The 25,122-nt window shown below is 37.8% G+C and overlaps 2 protein-coding genes across 4 annotated transcripts in view; one reads left to right on the top strand and one right to left on the bottom strand.

The window, feature by feature from the left end:
- PDHX (pyruvate dehydrogenase complex component X) overlaps positions 1 to 338 on the bottom strand; it is a 67,025-nt gene extending 66,687 nt beyond the window's left edge. The window contains exon 1 of one of the 2 annotated variants that reach the window (XM_075030899.1): positions 200 to 338. The gene's annotated coding sequence lies outside the window, so the exon portion shown is untranslated. Of the gene's footprint in view, positions 1 to 78 lie in introns of both variants that reach the window. The other variant, XM_075030900.1, reaches the window with a different exon arrangement.
- On the top strand, positions 269 to 17,005 carry APIP (APAF1 interacting protein). Of its 2 annotated transcripts, none has more exons than XM_075030901.1 (8): positions 269 to 418; positions 5,938 to 6,038; positions 8,980 to 9,028; positions 10,338 to 10,455; positions 11,576 to 11,711; positions 14,213 to 14,380; positions 14,936 to 15,055; positions 16,288 to 17,005. In XM_075030901.1, the coding sequence occupies exons 1-7, from the start codon at positions 389 to 391 to the stop codon at positions 15,033 to 15,035; spliced, it is 702 nt and encodes a 233-aa protein (XP_074887002.1). In that variant the 5' UTR covers positions 269 to 388; the 3' UTR covers positions 15,036 to 15,055; positions 16,288 to 17,005. The 2 variants fall into 2 exon arrangements, with proteins under 2 accessions (XP_074887002.1, XP_074887003.1); XM_075030902.1 differs by lacking the exon at positions 269 to 418 and adding an exon at positions 872 to 1,014.
- Positions 17,006 to 25,122: the final 8,117 nt, after the last annotated feature.

The following is a 25,122-nucleotide window of genomic DNA, read 5'->3' as shown; positions in this document are numbered from 1 at the left end:
CCCCCCCACCCCGCGCCCAGGCCGCCTCAGCGCGGAAGAACGGCTTCACCACCACCCCCCCGCCCTGCCGCTGGCCACCTGCCTGCGCCTGGCACGGCGGCAAGCCTAGCCGCGGGCGCTCAGCCTCTCGCCTGCTCGGGCCTGCCTGCCTCCATCGCCCCAGGTACGAGCAAACGCCTACCACAGACGGCACCCGCACCTCTCTCAACCCTGCCCGCCCCCGGGGTGCGCCCGCATCTCCTCTCCGGCCGCTCCCGCTCCTGAGGGGGAGGCCGGTCTCTCCATCCCGCCCCGGGGCAACCGCTACGGGCCGGCGCCCCGCCGCCAGGAGCGGAGGCGGGCGGGAAGGAAGGAAGGAAGGAAGAAGGGAGGAAGGACCCCGGCGCTAATGGCGGCCAACGACCGCGACGCCGCGCAGGTAACGGAGCGGCTGCGCGGCGCCTGCTCCCGGGGCAGGGCCGTCCTCCCGGCAGCGTCCCCTTAAAGGAAGCCCGCGATGTGACAGCGAACGGGGGAACGGCCCTGCCGTCGGCAGGGCCCGGGCACGCCGGCAGGGCCGTTCCCCCGTTCGCTGCTGCGGGCCCCTTGGGGCAGCGGGTGCTGCAGGACGGCGGTTGGCAAGCGCAGGGTTCTGAGGCGATTCTCCACACCTGAGTAATTAGCTAGTAGCCTTCGTACTGACGAGTTAGCAGGGAGTATGGAGGTGTTAGGAAATTCACTGCGCTTCCCAAAATGTTGCCAGCTGACAGCCTGGCTGCACTTACAGGACTTGTGGCGCTTTTAATTTATTTATTTATTTATGGTTAACTCGGGGAGGCAGGTTTCTTTTGGGTTTTTTTTCTGTGTTTGATTGTTTGGGGGGGGGGGGGGTGTAGTTTGACAACTTCATTATTGTAAGCCATCACAACGTCAGCATGAGCCGGCACTGCTGCACTTCATCAAACGAAGCAAAAACGTTGTGCTAGAGCGTATGGGAGTATCACCTGGATGAGGCTTGGAATACCTGTCCTGTTGGTATGTGGAACTGGTCAAGAGACCAGCCTGAGCATTGAGAACAGCGTGGATTGACAACAGGGAGATGAGAATCATCAGCAGGCCAGATAATGTGGCCTGTCCGGAAAAAGGGAAAGAATCTGCTTAGTCAAAAAAAAAAAAGAAGAGCAAATGGAGTTGTCTTAGTATGTAGAATGTTGTCACAGAGGTGAAAGGGAAGAACGTCTTCTTTATGTCCATGACTGTTTGATAGGAGATAGCAAGCTTAAGTTTCAGCAGGCAAGGTTAGGTTAGGAATTAGGAAAATATTTCTAACTTGGGACTGTTGCCTAAGGAGTTTGTGACTCACTGCCATTAGAGGTTTTAAAGATGAGGTTAAAGTAGGAGCTTCCAAACCTTGTCAGTCTTGCCCCAGGCTGCCGTCTCCCATCAGTTCACCTTCTCTGTCTCCTGCCTCAGAACCACTGCCGCTGTCTGGCATCCATGCCTGCTTCTCTGATGCTGCCACCACTGCCTCCCCACGCCTGGTTCTGCAAGTCCAGCACTAACTGGAAGCATTTTCCTGTGATGGACAGGCCCCTGTAGCAACTGCAACAAGATGCAAGTGGTCTCTGTTCAGAGGGGCTGCGTTAAACAAAGCCTTTGCTTGCTGTGATTCTAAGGGCCAGGAGACAATCTTAGGGGGCTCAGTTGCCCTTTGCTTAAGTCTTATGGTCTTACTTTAGACCATTGAGGATCCTCAACTTGAGAGTCATGGGGTGGGGGATGAGAACAGTGACAACAACACTTTTTTCTTAATGTTTCAGCAAAGGTATTGCTACTAAGTAACTACCTGCCTACCAGTTTTGGTATGTGCTACTTATTTTTTGCTTTTGTCCTCTTTATTCTGTGGGTGTTAACAGAATACCTCCCCTAATGTGGGTTCCTGCTGCTGAACAAACATTTCTTTTGGAAATTTCCTTTCATGGGCATAAATGACTAAGCTGAGCAGTAAAGCAGCTAATCACTTGTAATTTTTAAAAAACTACTAAAGCTTCTAATTGCTGCAATAAAAGAAAATTAAAAACATAAAAAAGGCACACCATAAATGATCAATTTCAGTTGGAGGTCTGTACTTGCTGTAAAAATTGACAGTCTGAGGCTCTTAAGCAGAATAGGAATCCTCACCGCGTTGCTTTCCTATCTCTTCCTTTCTCACCTAAAACAACTCCCTTTTGCATTGTAGAATCCTTGTATGGTGCTGAAGGTGGTGTAGAAAGTAAACTTTTTTAAAGGATCATGACATTATTTTTGCTATTTTGGTTTATTTGATCCATTTCTATGCTAAAGACAGATTTTAAACCAAAATCTACCAGCTTATTAATGGTACCTTTCTCACTTTATGTGTACAGTGTAGGACAAATCTGGTTTACCACATCAAACTTATCACTACATGGCTATTCAGAGAAACCTCATCATGATTTACTACCTGTCAGTATGAAATATCAATGGTGTGATTTCATCTATGCAGTGTGTGCTTGTTTCTGAGGAAGATACATGATATCTAAGCAATGTGTGAAAGAGATACATATTTCAGACACTGTTTATTTACTATAATATCTTAAAATATCCACACTGTAGTTCAGTTTTATACCTTTTGAAAATTATCTGCAAAACCTTTACAAATGTGTTTGTTCCACAAGTAGCCTGTGTCCACCTTGGTTTCCATTATATTAGATCCACGTTGTTTTCTTTTTTGGGGGGGGTTAGGAGAGTGGGTTTGTTTTGGTTTGGTTTTTAAATCATATTAGGTACAGTAATTTGAATAAAACAGGAAAAAGCTAATTTTCATTAAGCATCCACAATCTTGCAGAATACAATAATAATTTTTTTAAAAAGATTTGATTGCTGGAAATATTCTAAATTTTTGGTGAATACTTTCAGTCAGTTTCTGTTTAGAAATTTACCAGCAAATTTGTTTTCAAAAGAATAATTTAATGCATTGAAAAATTAGTCACTTCTTTTAGTTCATGGAAATTTGTGGAGTTTTCCTTCATACCTAACAGCACATAGAAACAGGCTAAGTTGGTAGCAACACAGCAGCAAAGAAGCTAAATTGTTCATGTTAGCTGTATCAGAAAACTAGTGGGCCAGGTCCTGAGTTGGAGATATGAAGGAAGAGATAGCCAATGGCATCTGTACGTCAACTTAAAAATCAAATTTAAAAGTAGTGCTAACTGAGATTTGACAAAGAGTAATCCTGTTGAGTTGCCTACTGGTTTTACGCATGTTCACTCACGGGCTTACTACAGCAAGTACCCTTTTTTAGTTATGGAAAGAACTGTCATTTTTATTATCAGTAATTTTAAACCTGAAATACAGTAATATTTTTGTTTAGATATTTTGTGCTTATAATCAGTATCCACTGATCCTGGAAAAATACTGTTAAACTCTGAGGATTGATTTATAATCCTGGAATTCTTAAAAAAAATAGTCTAAATTCCTTTATTGTATTTATTTTCATATGTACTTGATGAAGGTAGCTTCTGAATTTGAATTTTTAATTCTTTTTATGATTTAAAGTGGTGAAAAGCACTCATGTTCTCCCATGAATGAGTTTTTCAGTAAATGTCTAGATTAATCAAACAAGGAAAATATGAAACAACTGTAGGAGTGTTATAATCTAGGGGGTTTTTATGGCTGTGTACATTCAATAAATAGTAGCCGTATAAACCTGTTTAATATAAGCTTATTCCCTCAAAAGTAGAAGGGCCATAATTTTTCTTTGAAATGAAAAATACCAGTGTAGTACATAGGTTAGAAATAGGCAGTGATGTCATTTTGAATAAGGGTCAAAACAAGATACTGTGGGACTCAGTTTTATGACAGTTGAATAGATAAAAATTATATACAGCCATTAATTCTGTATAAATAAATCAGAACAACAAAACAGAGACCCATAATTTACACATACTATGCGCTTGTTTTGCATTTGTAAACATATGACACATGCATTAATATTTTCAGATTCACAGTACATTTCAGAGTCACTAGTGTTTGAGGAATGTTTAGTTAGAGTATACTTGATGTATATTACTATTTTCAGTGGCAAAGAGCTGGAAAGGAGTGGTTTCATTTTCAGCTGTGTCAATGGGGAAGATTTCAGATTATTTGCACTGTAAATGTAGGAGTTTGCTTATTTGGCCTGGGGTCTTTTTCCTCATGTACTCTTGTATATGCTGTTCTATTTGTTTCAGGTAATGTGAACTGATGAACGTTTATGGTGCTTTAAAAATCTTAACTTCTTACATAAGTTTCTAGGAGTGCTGGTCAGAGTCTTGTTTCTATCACTTGAAATGAATAAACAGGCGATTTTTTAATTTATTAAAAGAGACTGTAAATAATAGAAACAAAATCAGAGCTGGCAGGAATAGCATCTGTACTGAATCCCAGTTCTTTAAAGAGAATTGCTTCAGAAACAAGTGCCATTGAAGGATATGGTGCTCCACTAGAATGAAGTTGAAGTTTGAAGTACTGATCAGGCTTAATGCATACATAAAAAGAATTACATGAGAGTTTAATGCAGTAGCAGGGGACTGTATTTGGTGACCTAAGGGTTTAGCCTTCCTAAAACGAATACATTTTTCTGTTGAAAACAATGCAAAGAGCACGTCTGTTGTGCTTAATTGCTGATTTTTGTCACACACCCATATAAAGAAACAAAACCAGCTATATTACTGTGGTGGTGTAGGTAGAAATCTCACCCCATCCCAGGGAGATAAATTGCCATAAATAAAATCACTGCTTTGTTTCTCTACTGTTTAATTCCTTCCTTGATTGGTTCAGTTGTATCAGGATCTTTGTGAAAGCACCTACGGTTTTTATTTTTACACTGGTAAATGGGGAAGACTTTGGCTTTTTGTTCTCTCAGATAAGCTCAAAGAAATACTCAAGACAACATGCAAATGCATAAATTCAAGCACACAGTATGAATTAAAGTTGAATCTCACAGTTTTCTCTGTGTACACCAGTTATATTTCTCATGTAAATGATTCCAACATTCAAAATTTTTAGTTTTCCAAAGTAGTAGTACTCACTTATCAAAGAGCACTACCTGTTAGGTACAGCTTTCTTAGTTTCATATGTTCAGTGTGGAGTAATGTTTAAGATGGCCAGTAAATAGTTTTGACTTGTTCTGTAAAGCCATTCTGGTTTAGGTTACCTATGAATGAATCTCTGACACTACAGATACTTTTGGTTAATAGACAGATACAGATATATTTATTGATGTAATGAACAATGGAATATGGAAAAATTTAAGAACTCTTTTTTCTTCTTAAAGTTTGCCTTCTGGCTAAACTGCATGTGAGGTAACCTCACATTGTAAAAAGGTAGGAATGTGAAATTCATCAAATAATTTGCCTATGTTTTCTATGGTATTTTTGACTGCTACGTAGAAATACAATATAAATACTATATATATAAAATATATAGTATCAAGTCTGTTCTACTGAAATTTGTAAATCAAACAAAATAAACCTAAATCAGAAAACTGATTCAATGGGAAAAGTTATTAGTTGAGCTTTTCAAAATGGATGTTAGATGCATTTATTTTTCTTTTCTTTTTTTATGGCAATAGCATAGGACTTAATCTTGCTGATGTAATACCTGTGGGCCACTGCACTCGAGTAAATTTGACATGAGACCTTTCCTGTGAAGGATAATCAGACACGCATTTTATTTGGGGGGGTTTGTTCTTTTCAAGGTGTGAATGGCTCCTGCAAAGTGTAAAGGGCATTGTGCAAACATGCAGTCATTTTGCAGCTGCAGTTCATAAGCATAAATTAGACTGTCATATTACAGTATGAAATTACTACCCCTTTAAACTTTAAATTTCAGAATTTAAATTCTTAGGTTTGTGATGTTTTGGATGTTTTTTAATTTATTTCTTCAATTTATTTTTAGGAGAAGTTGCATCCAAGAAATCTTATACCAGAGCTTTGTAGACTGTTTTATGGTTTAGGCTGGGTAACAGGAACTGGTGGAGGAATCAGCTTGAAACATGGGTAAGTAAAGATGGAAGAGAAAGAATGGGACGCTTAGAGGGAGAAGGGGTGGCTGTATTTAGGAGTTGGTAAGGGCATTTCAGTTCTATGAAAAATCTTTGAAAGTCAAGAGTGAGCAAGAAGTAGAGGGAGAAATGAACAGTACACCAAATTTAACTATATAGAAGGGAGTTGGCTAGTCTGAATTAATCATTGCAGTCCCTTCCATGGAGGGAGCCAACTTCAGAGTGACTTTTTTCTGTCCTTTTCCTATCTTTGTTTGAGGTAGATGAATTGTCTTTAAGGAGCAAGGCATTCCCCCTTTTTATTTCATTGACCATGGAATTTAGAGTGGGTTATACCAGGCACACAGCTTTCAAATGCCTGTGGTTAGGTGAGATAAATCCCACCCTAGACATTTTGCAGGCAATACATTTCCTTTTAAGAAGGAAATTACTGTTCTACTGATATAATTCTAAGGAGGTATTCTTAACATATAATTAAAGCAGGACAGGTAACAGCAAAACAATTTTTGATGTGTATCCACTACTCAGGAGCACCACATTGCTTTTTAATTTGCTCGTCTACCCCGATGCATACTTTCCAAGCTTTTAATGGAGACAGAGCTCCTCCCGGTGGCCACTGAAAAAAGAGAAGTCATTCTGCAAAATAATTTCCACAGTGCCTGCAATTCTGTCCCCAGTCACAGGGTGTTGTGACACTCTTAACTTGAAAGTGTCTGACCTCCCATTTTTCTGAAATACACTTCCACGCAGACAAGAAGAGCCATTGCTATTCAAATATATGAGATATATATACATATATGAAGTAAAGGCTCTAAATGCTAATATTTGTGGCTTTGTGCAGATCATTCCACTTCCCTTCTTGATTTTGCAGGCAAAGCAGTAGCAGTAATAATAATGAGAGGAATGATAAGAGAGTTAATTCTTGGTTTTAAAGTTTTTCATCTATGGAAAGATCTTTCTAGCACTGATTTCTCATCAGTAGCTAAATGTAGCCTATTTTCTCTGTCATTTCAGTGCAATTCATGTTGGTTGTGGCAAGACAAATCATGTCAACAGAGAATACACTAACATAGTAGTACCGTTTTCCTCAGCAGTTCTATAACTTGGTTGCTCAGACTGCACCAAAATACAAACTTGAGTTGGTACCAATATCTTACATGGTCTAGGAACAGTAATCTACATGGCTGTAGTTTCATACCTACCATAACAGTAGGTATGTTTCAAAATGAATAGCTATGAGGCAGAGGTGAGACTAGCATAGAATTGTTACATAGGAAATAGTGAAAGAACAATTGAAATTTGACTGAAATTCTAACAACTGGTTTTACCAGCTAATCCTAATCAGTATTACTCACTGTGCAATTCATATCAACTACTCGGAATAGAAATGCCAATTTGGACGTGGGATAGCATATTAAAAATGGATCTAGAATTCTTTGCCAGGTGTCCTGTATTTCAAAGGCTGTATTTCATAATCAGATTTTCCCTTTGTAATGAATTTTTTAAAAAGAAGAAAAAATGCACATCTTCATTAGCAACTGAATTACCGTTCGATTTCTTTATATGTCGCGCTCTCAATCTTGCTCATGCAAAGGGGTTAAGACTAAATTAATGCAATGTTGGCAGTCTTAATTCATGAATGTTAAAAATTACAAATATGATAAAGCCACATTTTGATGTGTTTCACAGCTGTTTTACCACTATGAAGAGTACGTCATCTTAAGAGTTGTATTTTTGGAAGAATTAGAATCATAGAATCATTTAGGTTGGAAAAGACCCTTAGGATCATCTAGTACATGGTGATACCACCACTTCCCTGGGCAACCTGTTCCAATGACTGAGAACCCTTTCAGTAAAGAAATATTCCCTAATATCCAATCTAAACCTCCCCTGGTGCAACTTGAGGCCATTTCCTCTCGTCCTATCTCCAGCCACCTGACAGAAGAGACCAGTACCCACCTCACCACAACCTCCTTTCAGGTAGTTGTAGAGAGCGATAAGGTCTCCCCTCAGTCTCCTTTTCTCCAGACTAAACAACTCCAGTTCCCTCAGCCGCTTCTCATAAGACTTGTGCTCTGGACTCTTCACCAGCTTCATTGCTCTTCTGAGTGCTCTTGTCCAGAAATAAAAAATATCTTGTGGTCCTTAGGAAATGCGTCTGTAACTTGACTAATTATTCACTAGATGTCTCTGTGCTCCTGAATTTAGTATGTTACTGTCGAAACCGAGTCGTGATTACAATTGAGAGAGATAATCTGGTGGGTTTTTTGCTATTATTGAAAATATTTCAGATACCACCTTAAAATAATTTTAATGTTAAATTTTTTATAGTCATTGTTCATGTCAACCTTGCAAGAAGTGATGCACTTCTACTTGAATTTCAGTCATTTAATTGCATTGCATTAGTGTTATCTTTTTATCGATACAAATAAATATATAAATGTATTAAAAACCTAAACTACACAGTTATAACAAAACCCAAAAGTATTTGCATTGTAGAATACTTCAGATAATACTGTTTATAGGTAGTCTGTGGATTTTTAAGTAATAGTTTTGTCACCTGTTTTGTTATAGATCAGTATCTGCTTGCAATTTCTGTCGTTCCATTTTTATTCTGAATTCTGGGGATTTGAGTTTGGAATTATTGCAGGGGGAGGCTGTGTGTTTTTCTTTGTAGGAAAAATAAGGCTGCACTTCCTACGTGTGCTTCAGATCTCTTGTCAAGTTGAAAGCATGGTTTTGTACCCCTGCAAGTTAAAAGATTTCATATGCCCTGCTATGGTTCAGTTCTATTTTGAAAACCATCTACATGTCAACCTATTAAATTATGAGGGGCTAGATTTGCTACTGCATTTTCAGTGGATCAAGAACTCTAATGCCCGTGCAGTTGAACAACCCTGTGTTTATTGATTTTCCTTGTCTGTAACTTTTCATAGGAATGAGATCTACATCGCTCCATCAGGAGTCCAAAAGGAAAGAATACAGGTACGTTGAACTGTATTTTTACCTCAGAGCTCATCTTGAGATGGATGAAAGTACCTTTGCTTAGAGTTTCGTTTTTCTTTATGTAAAGTTAGAAACTTGTTATACTTACTGACTGCCTTATTAAAACAACTGAGGGTTTTACCCAGTACTCCACTAGCACAGCAAGCCAACATGTGTTTCAGTGGCCAGTGTAGGTTAGTCTTGATGATCTCTTTGCTTTAAATTAACACAGAAGACTGTGAGATTCAAACATTACTCAAGTCCAGTTTTATCCTTTGTCAAGCTTGAATGGCTTTATAGGTGTTTGGCTACAGTTTCAAGTTACTCTGGCACATCTGTAATTAAGCATTAATACCTCATCTCTACTTATTACAGATCTTTGTCTTGATATTCTCAGTAAATAGATGGGCTCTCCCCATAAAAAGGTGACCTTGTCTGCCTGTCTCCTTTCCAAAAAAAAAAAACCCGAAAAAGTAAGTGGAGGGGAGAATGGTAAATGAGAACTATTTTATGACAGCAGGAACTCCCCCAGAATAGAATATGTGGAAAGGATTTGTTGTCTTATAGATCTGAGGGTAAATACAATGACGAGTGAAAGGATTCTCTTCACTGATAGAAACTTGGGGTTTTGCAGCAGTGCTCGCTGGGGGTGTTAGCAAGTAAGGCAGGCAAAGGCATAACATGACAAGATGGTGATGGTCTGTTCTTTGCTAGTAGTAGCAGTGGTTTGGGCGCAGTGAGTAAAGAAATCTCAACTGTATTTTGTGCTGATTTTTAAAATAACATTAAAGAAGAAAGTTTTATTGCTGCCCTGAACAATTCTTTGTACTATTACGAGTAGCTGATTGATGCAAAGGTAACAGTCATGTAAATCTACTAAAAGCAATGTTTAAAAAATAGTTCTACAAGTTAAATATATTATATGTAGGTTTAATTCATGTCCTTTGTTGGTTCTTTAAGGGGAGAAGGAAAAGTACATCTACGTTTCTTTTTTTTGAATCAGTTACTACTTTTCTTTGTGATCTATTGTCTGTTATTTAGATGCAGGCTGTCTGCTTTCTGAGAAAATTTTAGTTTTACAAATATCTGATTGGCAGCAGTCTGAATAAAAAGACTACCTAACATTAATTCACATTACACAATGTGAGTTAATAGTGTTAGAAGCTAGAATAAACATGGTACGTTACAGCACTTTTATGAAGTTAAAATCACATTCAGTATTAAATATATGGTGTATATATTTCTCCCAAGAAGGAAAACAAAACTATTGTGATCATCAGAGGTCAAAATACTTTCTTCTTTCTTACAGCCAGAAGATATGTTTGTTTGTGACATGAATGAACAGGACATCAGTGGTCCTCCACCACAGAAGAAACTAAAGAAAAGCCAGTGTACACCTCTTTTTATGAATGCCTACACTATGAGAGGTGCGTAGCAAATGTTTTTAGCTCAGTGATGACTGAAGCACTGTATATATACATCCACAAAATTGATATTCAGTACTATATTCTTTATACATGGAAGTTACAGTGAAATAAATACGAAACTATAAAATAAATTGATTTGCAAAGGAATACATACAATGGTGGTAATCCATGGTAATATCCTGTGAGCCTCATTCACATTTTAATCTTCTCATGTAGCTATACCTGTGATCATCTTCTCGGCACTAATTTTTAGTGCGGTATGTTAGTAGGTTGCAGAAGGAGCTGGGGGATTTATAGCAGTTTTATGCCAGTAGTTTTGCCTATTCAGCAACTATGTTTTAGATCCTTTTACAACCATTGGCTTTGATCAAAGGTTCTAAGTTACGGATAGGTGAAAAAAGTATGAAACTTTTCTTTTGTAGGTGGACAGTAATAGAGAGCTTTTGCTGTTTTGTAGTATTTACATCTGTTACTTTAGAAAGAATTTAGGGAGTCTCTTCTGATCTTCCTGCACAAGAAACTTACATGTGTACATGAGGAAAACTAATTTCATATTTTTGTTTACATTGCAACTTTATAAGTAAATTATAATTATTGTCTACCAATAATTACCTAATTATTGTCTATCTTTCCATCATGAAACAATAACGATAAATATTTTTTCAGAGAATCAGTGGGTAATTGAAGAATAGTACTAGCATAAAAAGAAAGTAAAAGTCTTTAAACTTTCATCTCACAAGTAAGTCTGGGAATTCTTTAGAATCTCAGAACTCTGATAAAATTAATAGATTGTTTCAGTCATTGCAGCATGTGAAGCAATGTACAAGTAGTGTTTCTCCTTGAATTTGTGCAAGTAGTTTCTCTCCTGGAATTTGTCACTAACTAAAAGTTAACACTAGTGTCCTAAGACAATCCATAATTATCCTTCATAGATGAGTAATTATCTCATACCTTTATTTAGGTTGCTGCGTATTTTTTCCTCTAATACAGTAGATGACCATTTGCCTAGATGCCTAGCCAAAGGAAATGAATCAAGTATGTGAATACAATTTTCTTAATAGACACATTTTAAAATTAATTCTGAAAATACTGGTGTTTTTTTTACTCTTTCTGTTCTTAGGGGCAGGCGCAGTGATCCATACTCATTCCAAGGCTGCTGTTATGGCTACCCTTCTTTACCCAGGGAGTGAGTTCAGCATTACCCATCAGGAGATGATAAAAGGAATCCAGAAGTGTACTTCAGGAGGCTCTTACCGGTACTTCTCTATATTTATATAAAGAAAAAAGGCATGCTATTTGATCATTTGTTTTCAGCAATATAAATAGATGAAAAGTTATTTGAGTTATGTGTGTTAAAGTGTGCAATATAAAGTATTAGGAATAAGAAGTAAAAAGACATCTGGAATAAATCAGTCATTGGCTTTCTGTAAGAAAGTGTCAAGCTTATGGAAGAGATCCGAGATAAAATCTTGTAACGTCAAGGCTACTATGGTTTGTTGAGCTACAGAAATAAACCAAATAAAGAGCTATGTCCTGACAAATATCTCAAGAACAGAGATGTTAACACATCTACACAATGTTAAACTGAAACTGGAGCCAACCAACATTAGGTTGGATTGATAACATACAATCTACATTTGGGTGGACTTCACATATCACTGCCTGTGCTAGTTTAGGGCATGTTAAGAGAGTAGAGGATTTCAGATTTTACTTGAAAGACTTTGAAAGAAAATACAGAATAAACAGCTCATTAAAGATAATGTTACTACTTTTCAAGGATAAGCTCTGAGGTAAGTGCTGAGTTATTCCAAATTATGTGTGAAGGCTTGTTTTGAGGACTCCACCCACGGAGTGTTGAATTGGGATCCACAAACAACATTTATATAATATGTGACAATTAGATGAAAAATTGAAATGTGAAATTCTTTCCACTTTTTGATGTTAATTTTTGTAACTAACTATTGCCCTTTGGCAAGGGAGCAAGCCATATGTCTGGCATGTGATTTTACGCCTGGGCATATTTTATTCATTTTGGTTGACTTGCCAGCTTTACCTTCTTGTCAGTATTAGCATTTGTATTTTTAATGTGGCAAAAGATACCCCTTATATTGAATTGTCTAACAACACTGGGTTTAAAAAAATCCACAACAATTTTCTTTTTTGGTTATGCATTTTGAATTCTCAAACATTCCTAAATGTTAGTCAGGAGACATGGGTTCCATATCTCTGAATTGTCCCGTGTCATCCTGTTAATTTACCAGAAAAACTGAAGAAATCAAAGCTCCAGATTACATGGTTCCTAAGTACATATTCATCCATGCTAGACTGATTCCACTGTGTTGCCTCACACAAAGCTCCCCATTGAATTCAAAAGAAAATCGATAGTACAGAATGGGATCTTTCAATAAAGGTATTGACGATATATTGTTTCTAATGACATAAAGCTTTTTTGGAAGCTATCCAGGAAAGAGAGAACTACATCTGTGGTAAATAGCTTTGAAAGTCTCAGACTGTCCCAAGATATTTTATATGAAGGTTTGGCTAAATGTAGGCTGCTTATATTTCAGTAAAACAAAAGAGATATCAAGTATTTAATTCATTTAGAGTCTTCTTGGGGTGTTATAGATATTAGTTCTTGATAAAAAGCTTATGGTTATGATTAGGAAACAGTTACGGTATTTATACCTGCTTCCAAACTCACATGCAAGTAGAAAGCAGAACCTAGGAAACCAATCCCTTAGCTCATTTGGCCTCACTAGTAGTGAACACTCCAAATCTAATTTTAACAATCAGAACATGTAAGAGTCAAAGTAAACCTACAAAACCCACTTAATTTTCCTCATTCGCTATTTTTATGGACTTCCTGGGGAAGGCATCAGTATTGAAAACTGTAAGAGGTGAGACTTTTTTAATTTTCTGAATATCTGATTTGAAGTACAAGCTGTATTATTTTTACGATTGCTTTCTGTCTGTGTTTTATAAAAGTAAATACTACTAGCATCCAGTCATGAAATGTCTTTGTGATCTCAATGATAAATCTGAACCTGAACTGGGGACTTATTAAAACTATTTAAACAAGTTTCTGCCAGTGTTAATTAAGGTTCAAACAATGCCAAATATCCCAGTCCTCCTTCAGAAGAAACTCTTAGGCAAGTTCCACTGAGTAACATGCATCATCTTGTCTTTGGAACTGGGGTTCTCAGGCTCTCTTAAGATCGCATGTAGCCCACCAATGACTCCATCACAGAGAATTTATTTTTCATGTGTTGACTCTACTTTCTATTTATATGCCTTAGCAGGACAATCTTATTTCCAGGGGCTTTTTGGACTACCTAAATTAATTTTTTTCTGCTCTCCAGCAAACAGCTTCATTTCCTTCTTCATGATGTGATTCTTTTAAATAATTTAATCTGAGATAAAGCTTGTAGGTGATGCCAATACAGGATGAAGAGAGTCTGAAAAAGTTGTAAAGGGACCCAACTACAAAGTGATACGTGAACAAACAGCTACACCTAACACATTAAAGTGTTATTTTCTTTTTGTGCCTCAAGTGTAGCTCAGATATTGCCAGCATAGCATATGTTTGGGAGTGAGAGATGTTCTGACAGTTCTTATGTTATAGTGTGACTCACAAGAGAAGGGCATAAAATCACTAGTGTTGAGAATTTGTTAACCACTTTACACAGTCTCTTTCTTAGGGAAAAGCTTAATACATCCAAACACAGTGGTTTTTTAAATACATTCATTTTTCTTTTAGATATGATGATACACTAGTGGTTCCCATTATTGAGAATACACCAGAAGAGAAGGATCTCAAGGAAAGAATGGCACGTGCACTGGAAAAATACCCAGACACTTGTGCTGTGTTGGTCAGACGTCATGGAGTTTATGTATGGGGAGAAACATGGGAAAAAGCCAAAACGATGTGAGTACAATTTAGGAATATGGTAACTTTTGCCATTATACCTCAAAATCATAATGACCTTAATGTCATGTGTATTTCCAACCCATGGACAGTGATTCAGAAAATTAAGTTCCGGCCTTGCTGAAAGTATAGGGAGCTTTCGGGAGTGGGTTCATCCATAATTCCCACTGCTTGGTTTTCCTTTCATATCAATGCTGGCTGATAAGGTTGCCAATGTTTTCCTTTCATATGGACAAGTTCCTCCTCACGTGAAACCTGCAGGCAATCTCTGCTTTTATATGACACCTGCCAATACTGTTTCTGTAGTCTTCCCTAGTCCCATTTTTGCAATTTACTTCTTCATTTGCTGAGGGAAATGCAGGAAATTAGGATCATGTAGCAAAAATGCTGGGCACTTTCCATACCACAGTAATGGAAATAAATTATAATAGAGATGTCCAGTCAGACCATTGCATTGGTGACATAAATCTCAGGGAGGAAAACTATTAATTTCCATAAAACATGGTGAGAGGTAATACTTGAGCCTTACTTTACATTTCACTTTTTTAATTTTAGGTGTGAGTGTTACGATTACTTGTTCGATATCGCAGTGCAGATGAAGCAACACGGGCTAGATCCTTCAGAACATCCAGGAGGAGAAAACGGGATCTTGTAAATGACAACATTCATATTCAGGTATGAATTTATCTGTAGAGATGATCTGTTTGGAGGGAGAGACTACAGATGACACCATCACTTCAGTTCTGCTTTCCCACTGGGAAACTTAAGTATTGGACATCTCCCCCACTCCGTTACCACTGCAGTTGTATCTATGCCTGAAATAATGCTCCTTAACCACAAAATGCAACAAAAAGATATGTATTAATAGTTAAGTATGTGCATATTTTAGCACCAACGTACAGCATGGAGTGCAATTGCTTTTTAAAACTAAATCGTATCAAGCATTAGCAGAAAAAGCCAATGGAGAAAAAAGACCCCAGCCTAGTAAGCTAATCTATACAGAGATGCCTGTACACCCACTTTTGTTCTTCAGCTTGCAGGATCAGGTTTGATTTCAGTCCATCTCGGTGGTATTACTTATATGGTGCGTTGGGTTTTTTTTTTTCCTTCAGCAGAAACAGCTGGTTACAATTTGATTAAGTTTCATTGATTAGTGTCACCTGTTTACCTCATAAAGCAAATTACCATGACTTTCTGTTTTCTAATGCAGCAATGATCAATGTTTTGAAAGTTTTCGTAACAAAATATTTTAAAGTAAAAAGCACATAGATAATATGATCAGGCAGTACTTTACATGAAGGATCCCTGAAACAATCCTCACATAAGAAATGTACAGCTCAGTGTGGCAAAACACAGTGGTAGCATAATGTTTCAGAGTCAAGGACACTTCTGCCTGAAAATCTAAGCAATTTTAAAGATACCAGTACTGAGATTATAAAGTTGTTGCTAGGCCAAAGTGGTGGTCTAATTAAACAGGGTAGGCTAACTTGTTGCACAGAGTTGGCCCATGAGATAGCCCTCTCCACCCACTATGTTTGCCTCAGAAGAGATGACAAGTGGCTGCTCAGGCAGCATGAGCCCAGAACAGACAGGTACTTGGATCACGAGCCTTGATGCCCACACTAGAGAAGGTAGCAGTGGGACAGGAGGCTCGCTGTCAAGTGAGTCCCTGCGTGAACAGGTTTTTGGAGTGCTGCCACCACATACAGTGATGAAGATGTGCTGGCTACCACACCTGCACAGAGCTACCTCATGGCCCACGAGAACCATTCTTAAAATTATTCCTCAGCCCCTGCAATTGAATAGGTTGGGCTAACGTAGTGGCATTAATATTCGTTTGCCTATTTCTTATGACTAAATACCTAGTTTTAGAATATTTTCACTTTTGCCTTGTTTCTCCTATACAGGTTTTTACATGATAATGGGAGTTCCGGATTCCACCTTAAACTGCTAAAACCAGAAGGGGGTGCTGTTATACTCAGCTGGTTGAGAGATGTTAGCAGTCAGTTTTGACTGTTAAACACGTCTAAGAAGAAAAGGAGAGTTAAAACAAACAAACAAATAAAACGCTGAACAGTCATTGCTACTTATGAATCCTGTCAAAAGCTACAGTAGGAGGAATGAAAATTCAGTGCAAAAAAAAGATTTTGAGAAAAGCTATGGAGAACTAATGTGACATTTTGTTTGTATGCTTTAAAGATTCATATTTCAACAACGTGCATTTGTTGATCCTGCTCTACTGCTACATCATTAATTTGTTCTAGATCTCCATTTCCAAAAGTTACAGTAGCCTTTATTCTTGGGGAAAAAAAGTGAGGATGACCCCTTAACTAGATTCTTTCATGCTGTGTTAATAGTTTTTTTTTTTTAATTAAGCCTGTAGCCTGTGTATTTTTAAATTTTCCTAATTGTCACTATAATGAGTAGGAAACTCATAATTTTATAGCGTACAATTGGAAGTTGTTACTGAGAGACTGCTCTGGGTCTTGTCTGGTTTTTACCTCTTTAAATTCATTCACTTTCAATAAGATTTTATTACAGCTTTAAAACAGCTTTTTATGACCTATGATTAGCCAGCGTAAGGTAGATTTAATCAAACTGCTCATTAAAATATAGTCTCACATATTTATGTATGTATCTTAGTGTCTTCTTTCAAAATCTCCTGGGATGGCCCCCCAGTGGCATCAGTCTAAGCTTTGATTGACCAATTTTCGGATTGATTATTGAGACTCTAGTCCCAAGGGTGAATTGAGACAGGGTAAGCACCAATTGACCTTGTTTTCTGCTAGGGGCCATGCATTCCCACTGCTTCCCCTTGCATCATCTCTGGCACTTTTTTGAGCTTGCACAAGGAGAATTAACTCTTCAGCCTAAGAGAAAACTACTGTGGGAGTGGGGGGAAGAAAATTATTATATTGTTTCCTGATAAGCCACTGGTATAACATTGAATCAACTCAGAGGTGGGTCCAAAGAGCACCAGAGCTGGGGCAAAAGATGAGATGGCTGAAGCCAGAGATGGCAGAAAACACTTCCCCCATTTCACAGGGATGACTATTCAGTCTTATTCAGCTACTTGTGGACAGGCAGTCACTGTGGATGTTCTGAAGAGTTCAGAAAGAACTGAAATCTGTGGAAAGTACTCTGCTAAACCAGGAAGTTGGGAGGAAACTTCTTATATTTTTCACCCATTAATGAGCACTGACTTTTCTTTAGTTTTCAATGTCAGACTACTGGTTATAGCACAACATGTGCCATTGGTCTCTCCATTTACTGTTAATTGTGTTGTGCTGAACTTGCACAAAAACCATCCTGCTTTGTCTTGGTGGGTATTCATGTCCCCACGTAACAGTCTGTCACTGGGCTCCGACAAAACTCACTTGCAGTGTGGCATCATGGTATAAGCCAAGTGCCCGCTGACCTGATCCAACCTGCTGGGTACCAGCTGTTTCTAAGCAGTAAGATGTCACCTGTGCCATGACAGCCTGGTGTAGCCTCTAAAGTTGTTGCTGCTATGCTGCCAGTTTGTCACCAGATCCCTCTTATCTCCACACCCTTGTAGCAGCTCCAGCCTGTCTTTCTGTGCTGCACAAGAGAGCATGTTCAGCATCTGCTGCTACCAGACCAACAGCAGCTGTCAAAGATGACATCAAGACATCAACTGATGAAGTTACCACTCCACAGGAATGATTCATTATAGAATGATCTGCCATCAGAAACTTTCTGAGTACTTATCTACCAAGATAACATACCCTCACCTCCCTGGGATGCTTCAGATTTTCTCAACAGGGAATACCTAAGCTTTGCTCTCAGATTTTCCTGTCCCTGTCAGTCCAATATCAACTAAAGAGTTGTTAAATGAATTGCCATATAGTTCAGGTAGGCCTCTTTTTCCCCCCCTGATGCTTGCACTGCAAGACTCAACTGCAAGCGTTGATTACAGTGAATTTAATTGAATAAAATCTTTGCCGTTCTATTTTTACATTAAAGGAATAGCCATATTTAATTCTTTTCTGGACTTCCGTATACATTTTAAGAACACAAGAATAGTATTGACTGTTTTGTGGTTTATGCTACTGACTTTATTTCTGAACTCCCTTCCCAAATGCTTGTTCTACCCGATTCTTAAAATTCGTAAAGAGTAGTGGTGCTATGCTGACAGACTGGCAGGTTTCATTAAGAGTGGTGTCTTGTGACTTAGGCATATTTGTCCTTCCCTACTGTACGTAGTGCTGTACCTGCAGTGTGCAACCTTTAAGCCTTAGGGGGAGGGTGACCTTAATTATTGTGAAATAGTGGTTATCGCTAAGTTACTGCAGGTTTTTGACTATATCTTTATTGATACATTTTTTCATTATTAGACACTTTTCTGTCAGTGGCAAATATTTTGCAGTGACTCCATATCTTGTGAGTGTATGTGGATTGCAATAAGAACTTTTGTGAAAAATTATTTTTTAGATCAGAGAGTGACTTTAGACAGGCTGCCTACTCCTTTGCTCCACTTAAGCACATCTCTAAGTATTTCTAAGACTTCAGAGGTGCAACTGACATGAAGGGAAAGCAGATTGTATTCCCCTTAGCTTTTCTTTCCTATGGGCATGCAAATGAAAATACTTCTTGATGTGACAGTCTATTTAGTCTTGAAATCTAGTTGTCATCTATTGATTGTGATTTTTAATTCTTTATTTAAACTGCTAGATTTCTGCAAAGAGTGGTGTTCTGATGATGCTGTCAGAATAGAACATGATTGTATCATTTCATAATTCTGATGTTTTGTAAGGATAAAGATGATTTTACACTTGGTGTTTTGTTCTGCATGTGTAATGACAAACTACAAAAGAATGCTCACAAAGAAAGGTATTTTTTGCCAAATACATTCCTCTGGGGTCATGTTAATTACAAATATTCACGTCCTCATCCAGCTACAATTTGCCACTCTGTAGCCTTTCTAAAATCTGTGTGAAATATCGAATTTCTATCATAGTGAAGTTCTTTCACATAGGATTCTGAGATGCTCAGAGTCCCATTCAGTGGTATGGAAAAGAGCTAAATACACTCTTCTCACATCTGTTTGTGTGTGAACTCTCAACAAAGAAATCAATGACTTCACAGCTTTGGTGGCTTCATAAACTTGTGAAATTATTACTGCTTCCCAAAGTGTTCAGAAAGCTCTTACAGTTCTGGACCAAATATGTAGACCAAAACTATGAAAATTTATCATATGATTTAAAGCTTCTAAACTCCCATCATTTTTAAGTCTCCATCATTTTCTGATGTGAATTGTAGGTTAATAATCCAGCTAGATTTTTTTATACATTTGCAGCAAAGACTTGATCTCCATCAAAGCTGATTATCTAGGTTTAGTATCACCAGATAGGCTTATGTAAAAATGACATAATTCCTGTTTCAAGTGGGTCATCCAAAAAACTAATTAAGTTCCAGTATTTCCCAATAAAAGTAATTTCCTAGCAAACATCCTACTTGCTTTCCAAGAAGGAAAAAACCCTGCAGAATACAGCATCTTGAAACATTAAGAGATAGAGCTCTAACTTACAGTAAGCACCTATGATGCCAATATAGGGTCCTCTAGTGAATGCTGTAATGCCTAAACTACTGGCATCCTATTTCCTCCAACTCTGAAATCGTGATTTAAAAATTAACATCTAAAAAAGCCCACTGAAATAGAGCAGTAGCCTTTCTCTAAATTCTTTTTTTGCCACACTTTTTGGCAAATAGGCCTGTAACAATTTTTTGCCATTTTACAGAAGATGGCAAACTGGCAAAAAAACCCTGGCGCACTTTCAATGCCTTACTTCTGTATCAAGGAACAGAAGAAGGTATATAGTTTGATATTAATACTTCTTAATTTTAAAATTGTTAAAAAACCTCTGAGCTGACATAAGTTAAGGTATCCCCACTGAAGGGAGTTATCAGTCATGTACTCAACAGATTCATAAACAATAAAGAAATTAGGAGAATGCTTCATTTTTGAAGCCACTTTGGACTTGTTCTTCCTTTTTGTTACAAGAGGAGGTGAACCATTGCAGGCTGTGTTTTTGTTTTCTCTCTCTATGTGTAAGGTGAAATAAAAGTTATGCCTTACAGACCCAGGTTGTGTCCAAGGACAATCCTCTGAGCTGAGGTAGAATTTTGTAACAGAGAATATAGAGATGCCTGTGACTATGTTTTGCTACCAGCTCATCAAAGCTTCCACAGAAGTCAGTGAATCTGTGTGTTTGGTTTAATTTTAAGTCATCTTATTGTTAAAAGCTTAATGTTACTCCAGAAGAATGCTACCTGACATGATTTTTTAAAAAAGCGAATTTCTAAGTCCCTGAGTCTGAAAAAGCTCTCAGGCATTTATCGTGGTACTACCCAAGGGTTCACTACATAAATCAGATGGTAAATAAAATCTCACTATTTTTTTGGTTGACATCATTAGCACAGAGACCCGTTTCTGCTAAATTTGAATGCTAGTTGTTCAGCATATTGAGTGCACCACTGCAAAATTGTTTTGGAGGTGAAATCTCTAATGGAACCACAACAGTTGGCTATTTGTTAGGATTTTAATCTATTGAAAACAAAATCAATTCCAGATAGTACATTTTTTGTTTTTTCTGTATGTCTTCAGACTTAATCTAGCACCTGCTAGATTTTGGTAGAGCAGTCAGAAAAAACTAGTGACTGGCTAGTGCTCAATACCAAAAATGGACTGAGCGTGTTTGACTAGATGGGATTTAATGGGAATCATGGAAATTTGTATTGCCTGAATACCATTTGCAAACATTCACTCTCTCTGTACTTACGTATATGTGTTGGGTTTTTTTACTCGAAGATACTGTGCTATTGTACTAGCAAGTTTCTCCCATCTGTGACACATAAAATTACAGAGTTTAATCTCCAGAAACCAGATCAACAAGAATTTATTTAAATAGTAAGGCATAAATTCTCGCTCCTTAATGAGCCCTAGATTAGCTCCAATTTCTCTAATGGTAATTTCTGGTAATTACAAACAGAATACACTGGATATAGAAGAAAGAATAGGTCTTACATTTAAAGGAAAGAGCTGGAAGTCTAGATTTTGTGGCTGATTCAAGTGTTACCTTAAGGTCATGCCTTGAACAGTTCACTTTGATGGGAGTTTCAAAAGAGCTTGAATGAATCAGATACTACCCTAAATCCCATTGGAAAGTGAGGTGCTTAATTTCATTAGGCTCTCCTGTAACTCCAAGGATTTAGCTGTCTGTGTTTCAATTGAGGGTAAAAAAGAAAAGGGGGGCACCTCGAGTACTAGCTGCCAACTTACCACTAGTGTATCCCAGATTGACGTCAAATGCTTAACTGGTATTTTTTTTGCATAAAAAGAAAGATGACCTCTTATACTAGAAACCCTTAGTTTAAGAAAGAGGTTACCTAAGATAATTTCACCTAGCAGAGGTTTACAAAAACAAGAAATCAAGAACTGAGCTTTTCTGCTTACTCAGAGATGTACCTTAATACTACCGCAAGTAACACAACGCAATTTTTGTGACTTCAGTTCCATCCCTCCCAAAATATACCAGCTGTCTGTCTTTGCAGATGAAATACCTGATTCTAATTCTTAAGTTCCTGTTCTCTAGACAAAGCAGGTTACACTCACAGTCCCCATTTTGGTGCAGTTTCTGAAAACAACATCACTCCAATACATTTAAGTATGTCTATATGCATCAATGATGATAGCAGACTACCTGGGCTCAGAAGGTTGCTGTGCATTTAACACTAATGATTACATTTCTTCTGTCTTTTTGCTTTGTCTCATTTCCATATTTTATTCAGTTTTAATCCTGCTTTTCTGTAGGATTTTTCTCCCTCCCCTGTTATCCTTATTATCTTTGAAACCAAATGTAAAATTAATACTCTTTGCATTCTGGTTGAACTTTCAAACCCAGGAATATTTTTGTGTTAGGAAACTTATCTATTTCCTGATTCATCTGCTACATCCCCGACATATCCGAGCATGTCCTGTTATTTGCATGTTTGCAAAATTTTGGTACTTAAAGGGTTAATGTGCCTTTTGTACCTCAGACACACTAGGATTTTGCAAGCAAATGTCTGTTGGTTGCAAGAACATATGAGCAAGTATGAGACTAATTTCCTGTTAAGGAGTTGCTACATTAAAAGGATATTTGCATAATCATAGACTAAGATAATGTAGGGAAAACCCCACAGATCATTCTGATGCCAGGATTAAGTCAAGCCCAACATGTAATTTATTTGAATGCATGAAAGCTGCTTCTTATCGTTCACTTCTATCTCAAGTCCCCAAGCACTTTAGTTAGCAGCAGCAGGCTCTAACTCCTCCTGGCTAATTCATTATCCTCAACAACTTTTAAAAGGGTTATTTTAAGTTTAACTTAACAGTCCCTGCAACTTAATTCATACAATAAAAAAATTATTCCTTTTATGACTTGTGTCACGTTCAAAATCAAGCTACTGCATCTTCTTGGGTCATCATTTTATTTAGTGCCCTTGCCTTCAGGTTATGATAACTTCTGAAATATTGCATATGCCACAAAAACAAGGGTTCAGGACTACACCTATGAAAAACACAGCCAACTCCAATGAGATTTCATAATGCAGGTAGTTTTTTCAACTTGTATATAAATAAAGGAGTGTCCACATAGGAGTTTAGCAGAAGGGCCTCAAGTGTAAGTACATTAGCAATTAAAAATCAAGGCAATTAAATGTTTCTGAACAGATTAATACTTATTCAGGGCTGGAGGTCCCTGACTTCCATTTTAAATCCTGTTGCATGCTTTAAATTTTTATTTGGAGAATCCCATTGCCAAAGTAAAGAATTTGTCACACTTGTCACCTGATACTTCCTCCATGTAAACATGCTTGAAGGTTTATGGCTGGGGTGCTGTAGAGGTGTCTGAAAGGTTATTTATTTTTTACTCAACTTGGATGAGTATGTTACTTGAACCTGAAAGTCCAGTTGCCAGAAAAAAAAAGAAAAGAAAAACCAAATGAAAACCCAAGGCTACTGTCATGCTTGCTTGCCATGGTTAAAACAAATGGGGATACAAAGAGATGTGTAGGAGTAGGAAGAGGGCAGCTGCTGTTTCTGAAAAGCAATAGAGGGAGGAGAACCCATTCAATAGCATCTCAGCGGCAGCTCAGTCTATCCAACCTCAAACCATAGCATAAAGGGGGACTAATGTTTCAAGTGAGGGAAGGGCAAACATTATGATACCAAATTTAACTATAGCAAAGGCAAGAAGAGAGAATATAATTGAGCGCTCAGACACCAAAATAAGAAAGCATTTAGTAGCAATGGTAGCAGTATTAGTAGATAAGCACAATTAAATGAATAGGACGATGACCACTGTCTACTGCAATTGAAGCACTAATGAAACACTTTCACTGTACTGGAAAATAGTACCATGTTTTACTATACTCTAACTATGATTAAACCAGCACAATCCTATTAGCCTGAATAGTTAGTCCAATATTAATAAAAAAGTCATATACTAACCCACATCAAGATGTATTGTCCTGTTTGAAACTTCTAGTCCTCAGTAAGAAAGACTGCTATATTTGAAAGAGAAGGTCTAGGTATTTTAAGTAGTTACTACAACACAGATTCCTCCTAAATTTTGGAAATGTTAAAAACAAAACTATTACATACTGAATATGAGGAAATAATTCTAATTAGTCCAGAAGAGAACAATGGCTGATCAAGTAGACAATACTCAATAATTTATCGTAACCCAAAACTCACATTGCACAAAATTAATTACCAAATATAATGAAATGACAATACATTGCAACCTGTTCCCATAGGGAGACAAAGGATGGGAGACAGTCATCCCAGCTATATATAAGTTTAACGTCTCTCCATAATATATAGTCTATGTTTAACTCTAAACTTGATAAAGGTTCCCAGGCTGCAACACTAAGACCGAAGTTGTGGCGTTATGCCATATAATAGCATTACGCAAGTCATAAGCTTTCCCTAATTGTGTTTTTGTGTATGTGGAAATCTATGCAGAAATCTATATGAAGAAATTTATCAGAAGGCTTAACCTCTGGAAAAAAACCATATTTCCCAAAACGACTTTGCTTACTTCCTTTATTATTAATGATACGCCATTCACAGCTTCACTTCCAGAAATGCTCCAAAGCTCTGTAAGTCTCTGCAACATTCCTATCTGCCTTACCTATCTTTACAGGTCCTTGATTTCTTTTCCTCATACCATATTCAAAATTGATCCTAACAACACAGGGAATAGTTTTACAAAGACTTCTCCATTGAAGAAGTGTCCACACCTGAGAACTGCTTCAGGATGAAAGAAGGAATGAGAATATTTACATGCAGTAAAAAGTTTCCATCATGAGCACAAAGAATGAGCACAGGATTCCTGCACAGAGGAATATGGTGCAGATGAACAGGAAGGAGAAAGCTAAAAACCATATGGAATGGGTGTTTGTCCTGGTTTCAGCTGGGATAGAGTTAACTGTCTTCCTAGTAGCCGGTACAGTGCCATGTTTTTGAGTTTGGTATGAGAAGAATGTTGATAACACTGATGTTTGCAGTTGTTGCTGAGTAACGTTTAGTCTAAAGTCAAGGATTTTTCAGCTTCTGATGCCCAGCCAGCGAGAAAGCTGGAGGGGCACAAGAAGTTGGGAGGGGACACAGCCAGGGCAGCTGACCCAAACTGGCCAACGGGGTATTCCAGACCAGGTGACGTCATGTCCAGTAT

This window comes from Buteo buteo, chromosome 6, assembly GCF_964188355.1.
Source record: "Buteo buteo chromosome 6, bButBut1.hap1.1, whole genome shotgun sequence".
Classification (NCBI taxonomy): Eukaryota; Metazoa; Chordata; class Aves; order Accipitriformes; family Accipitridae; genus Buteo; species Buteo buteo.
This window is presented reverse-complemented; position numbering and strand designations above follow the sequence as displayed.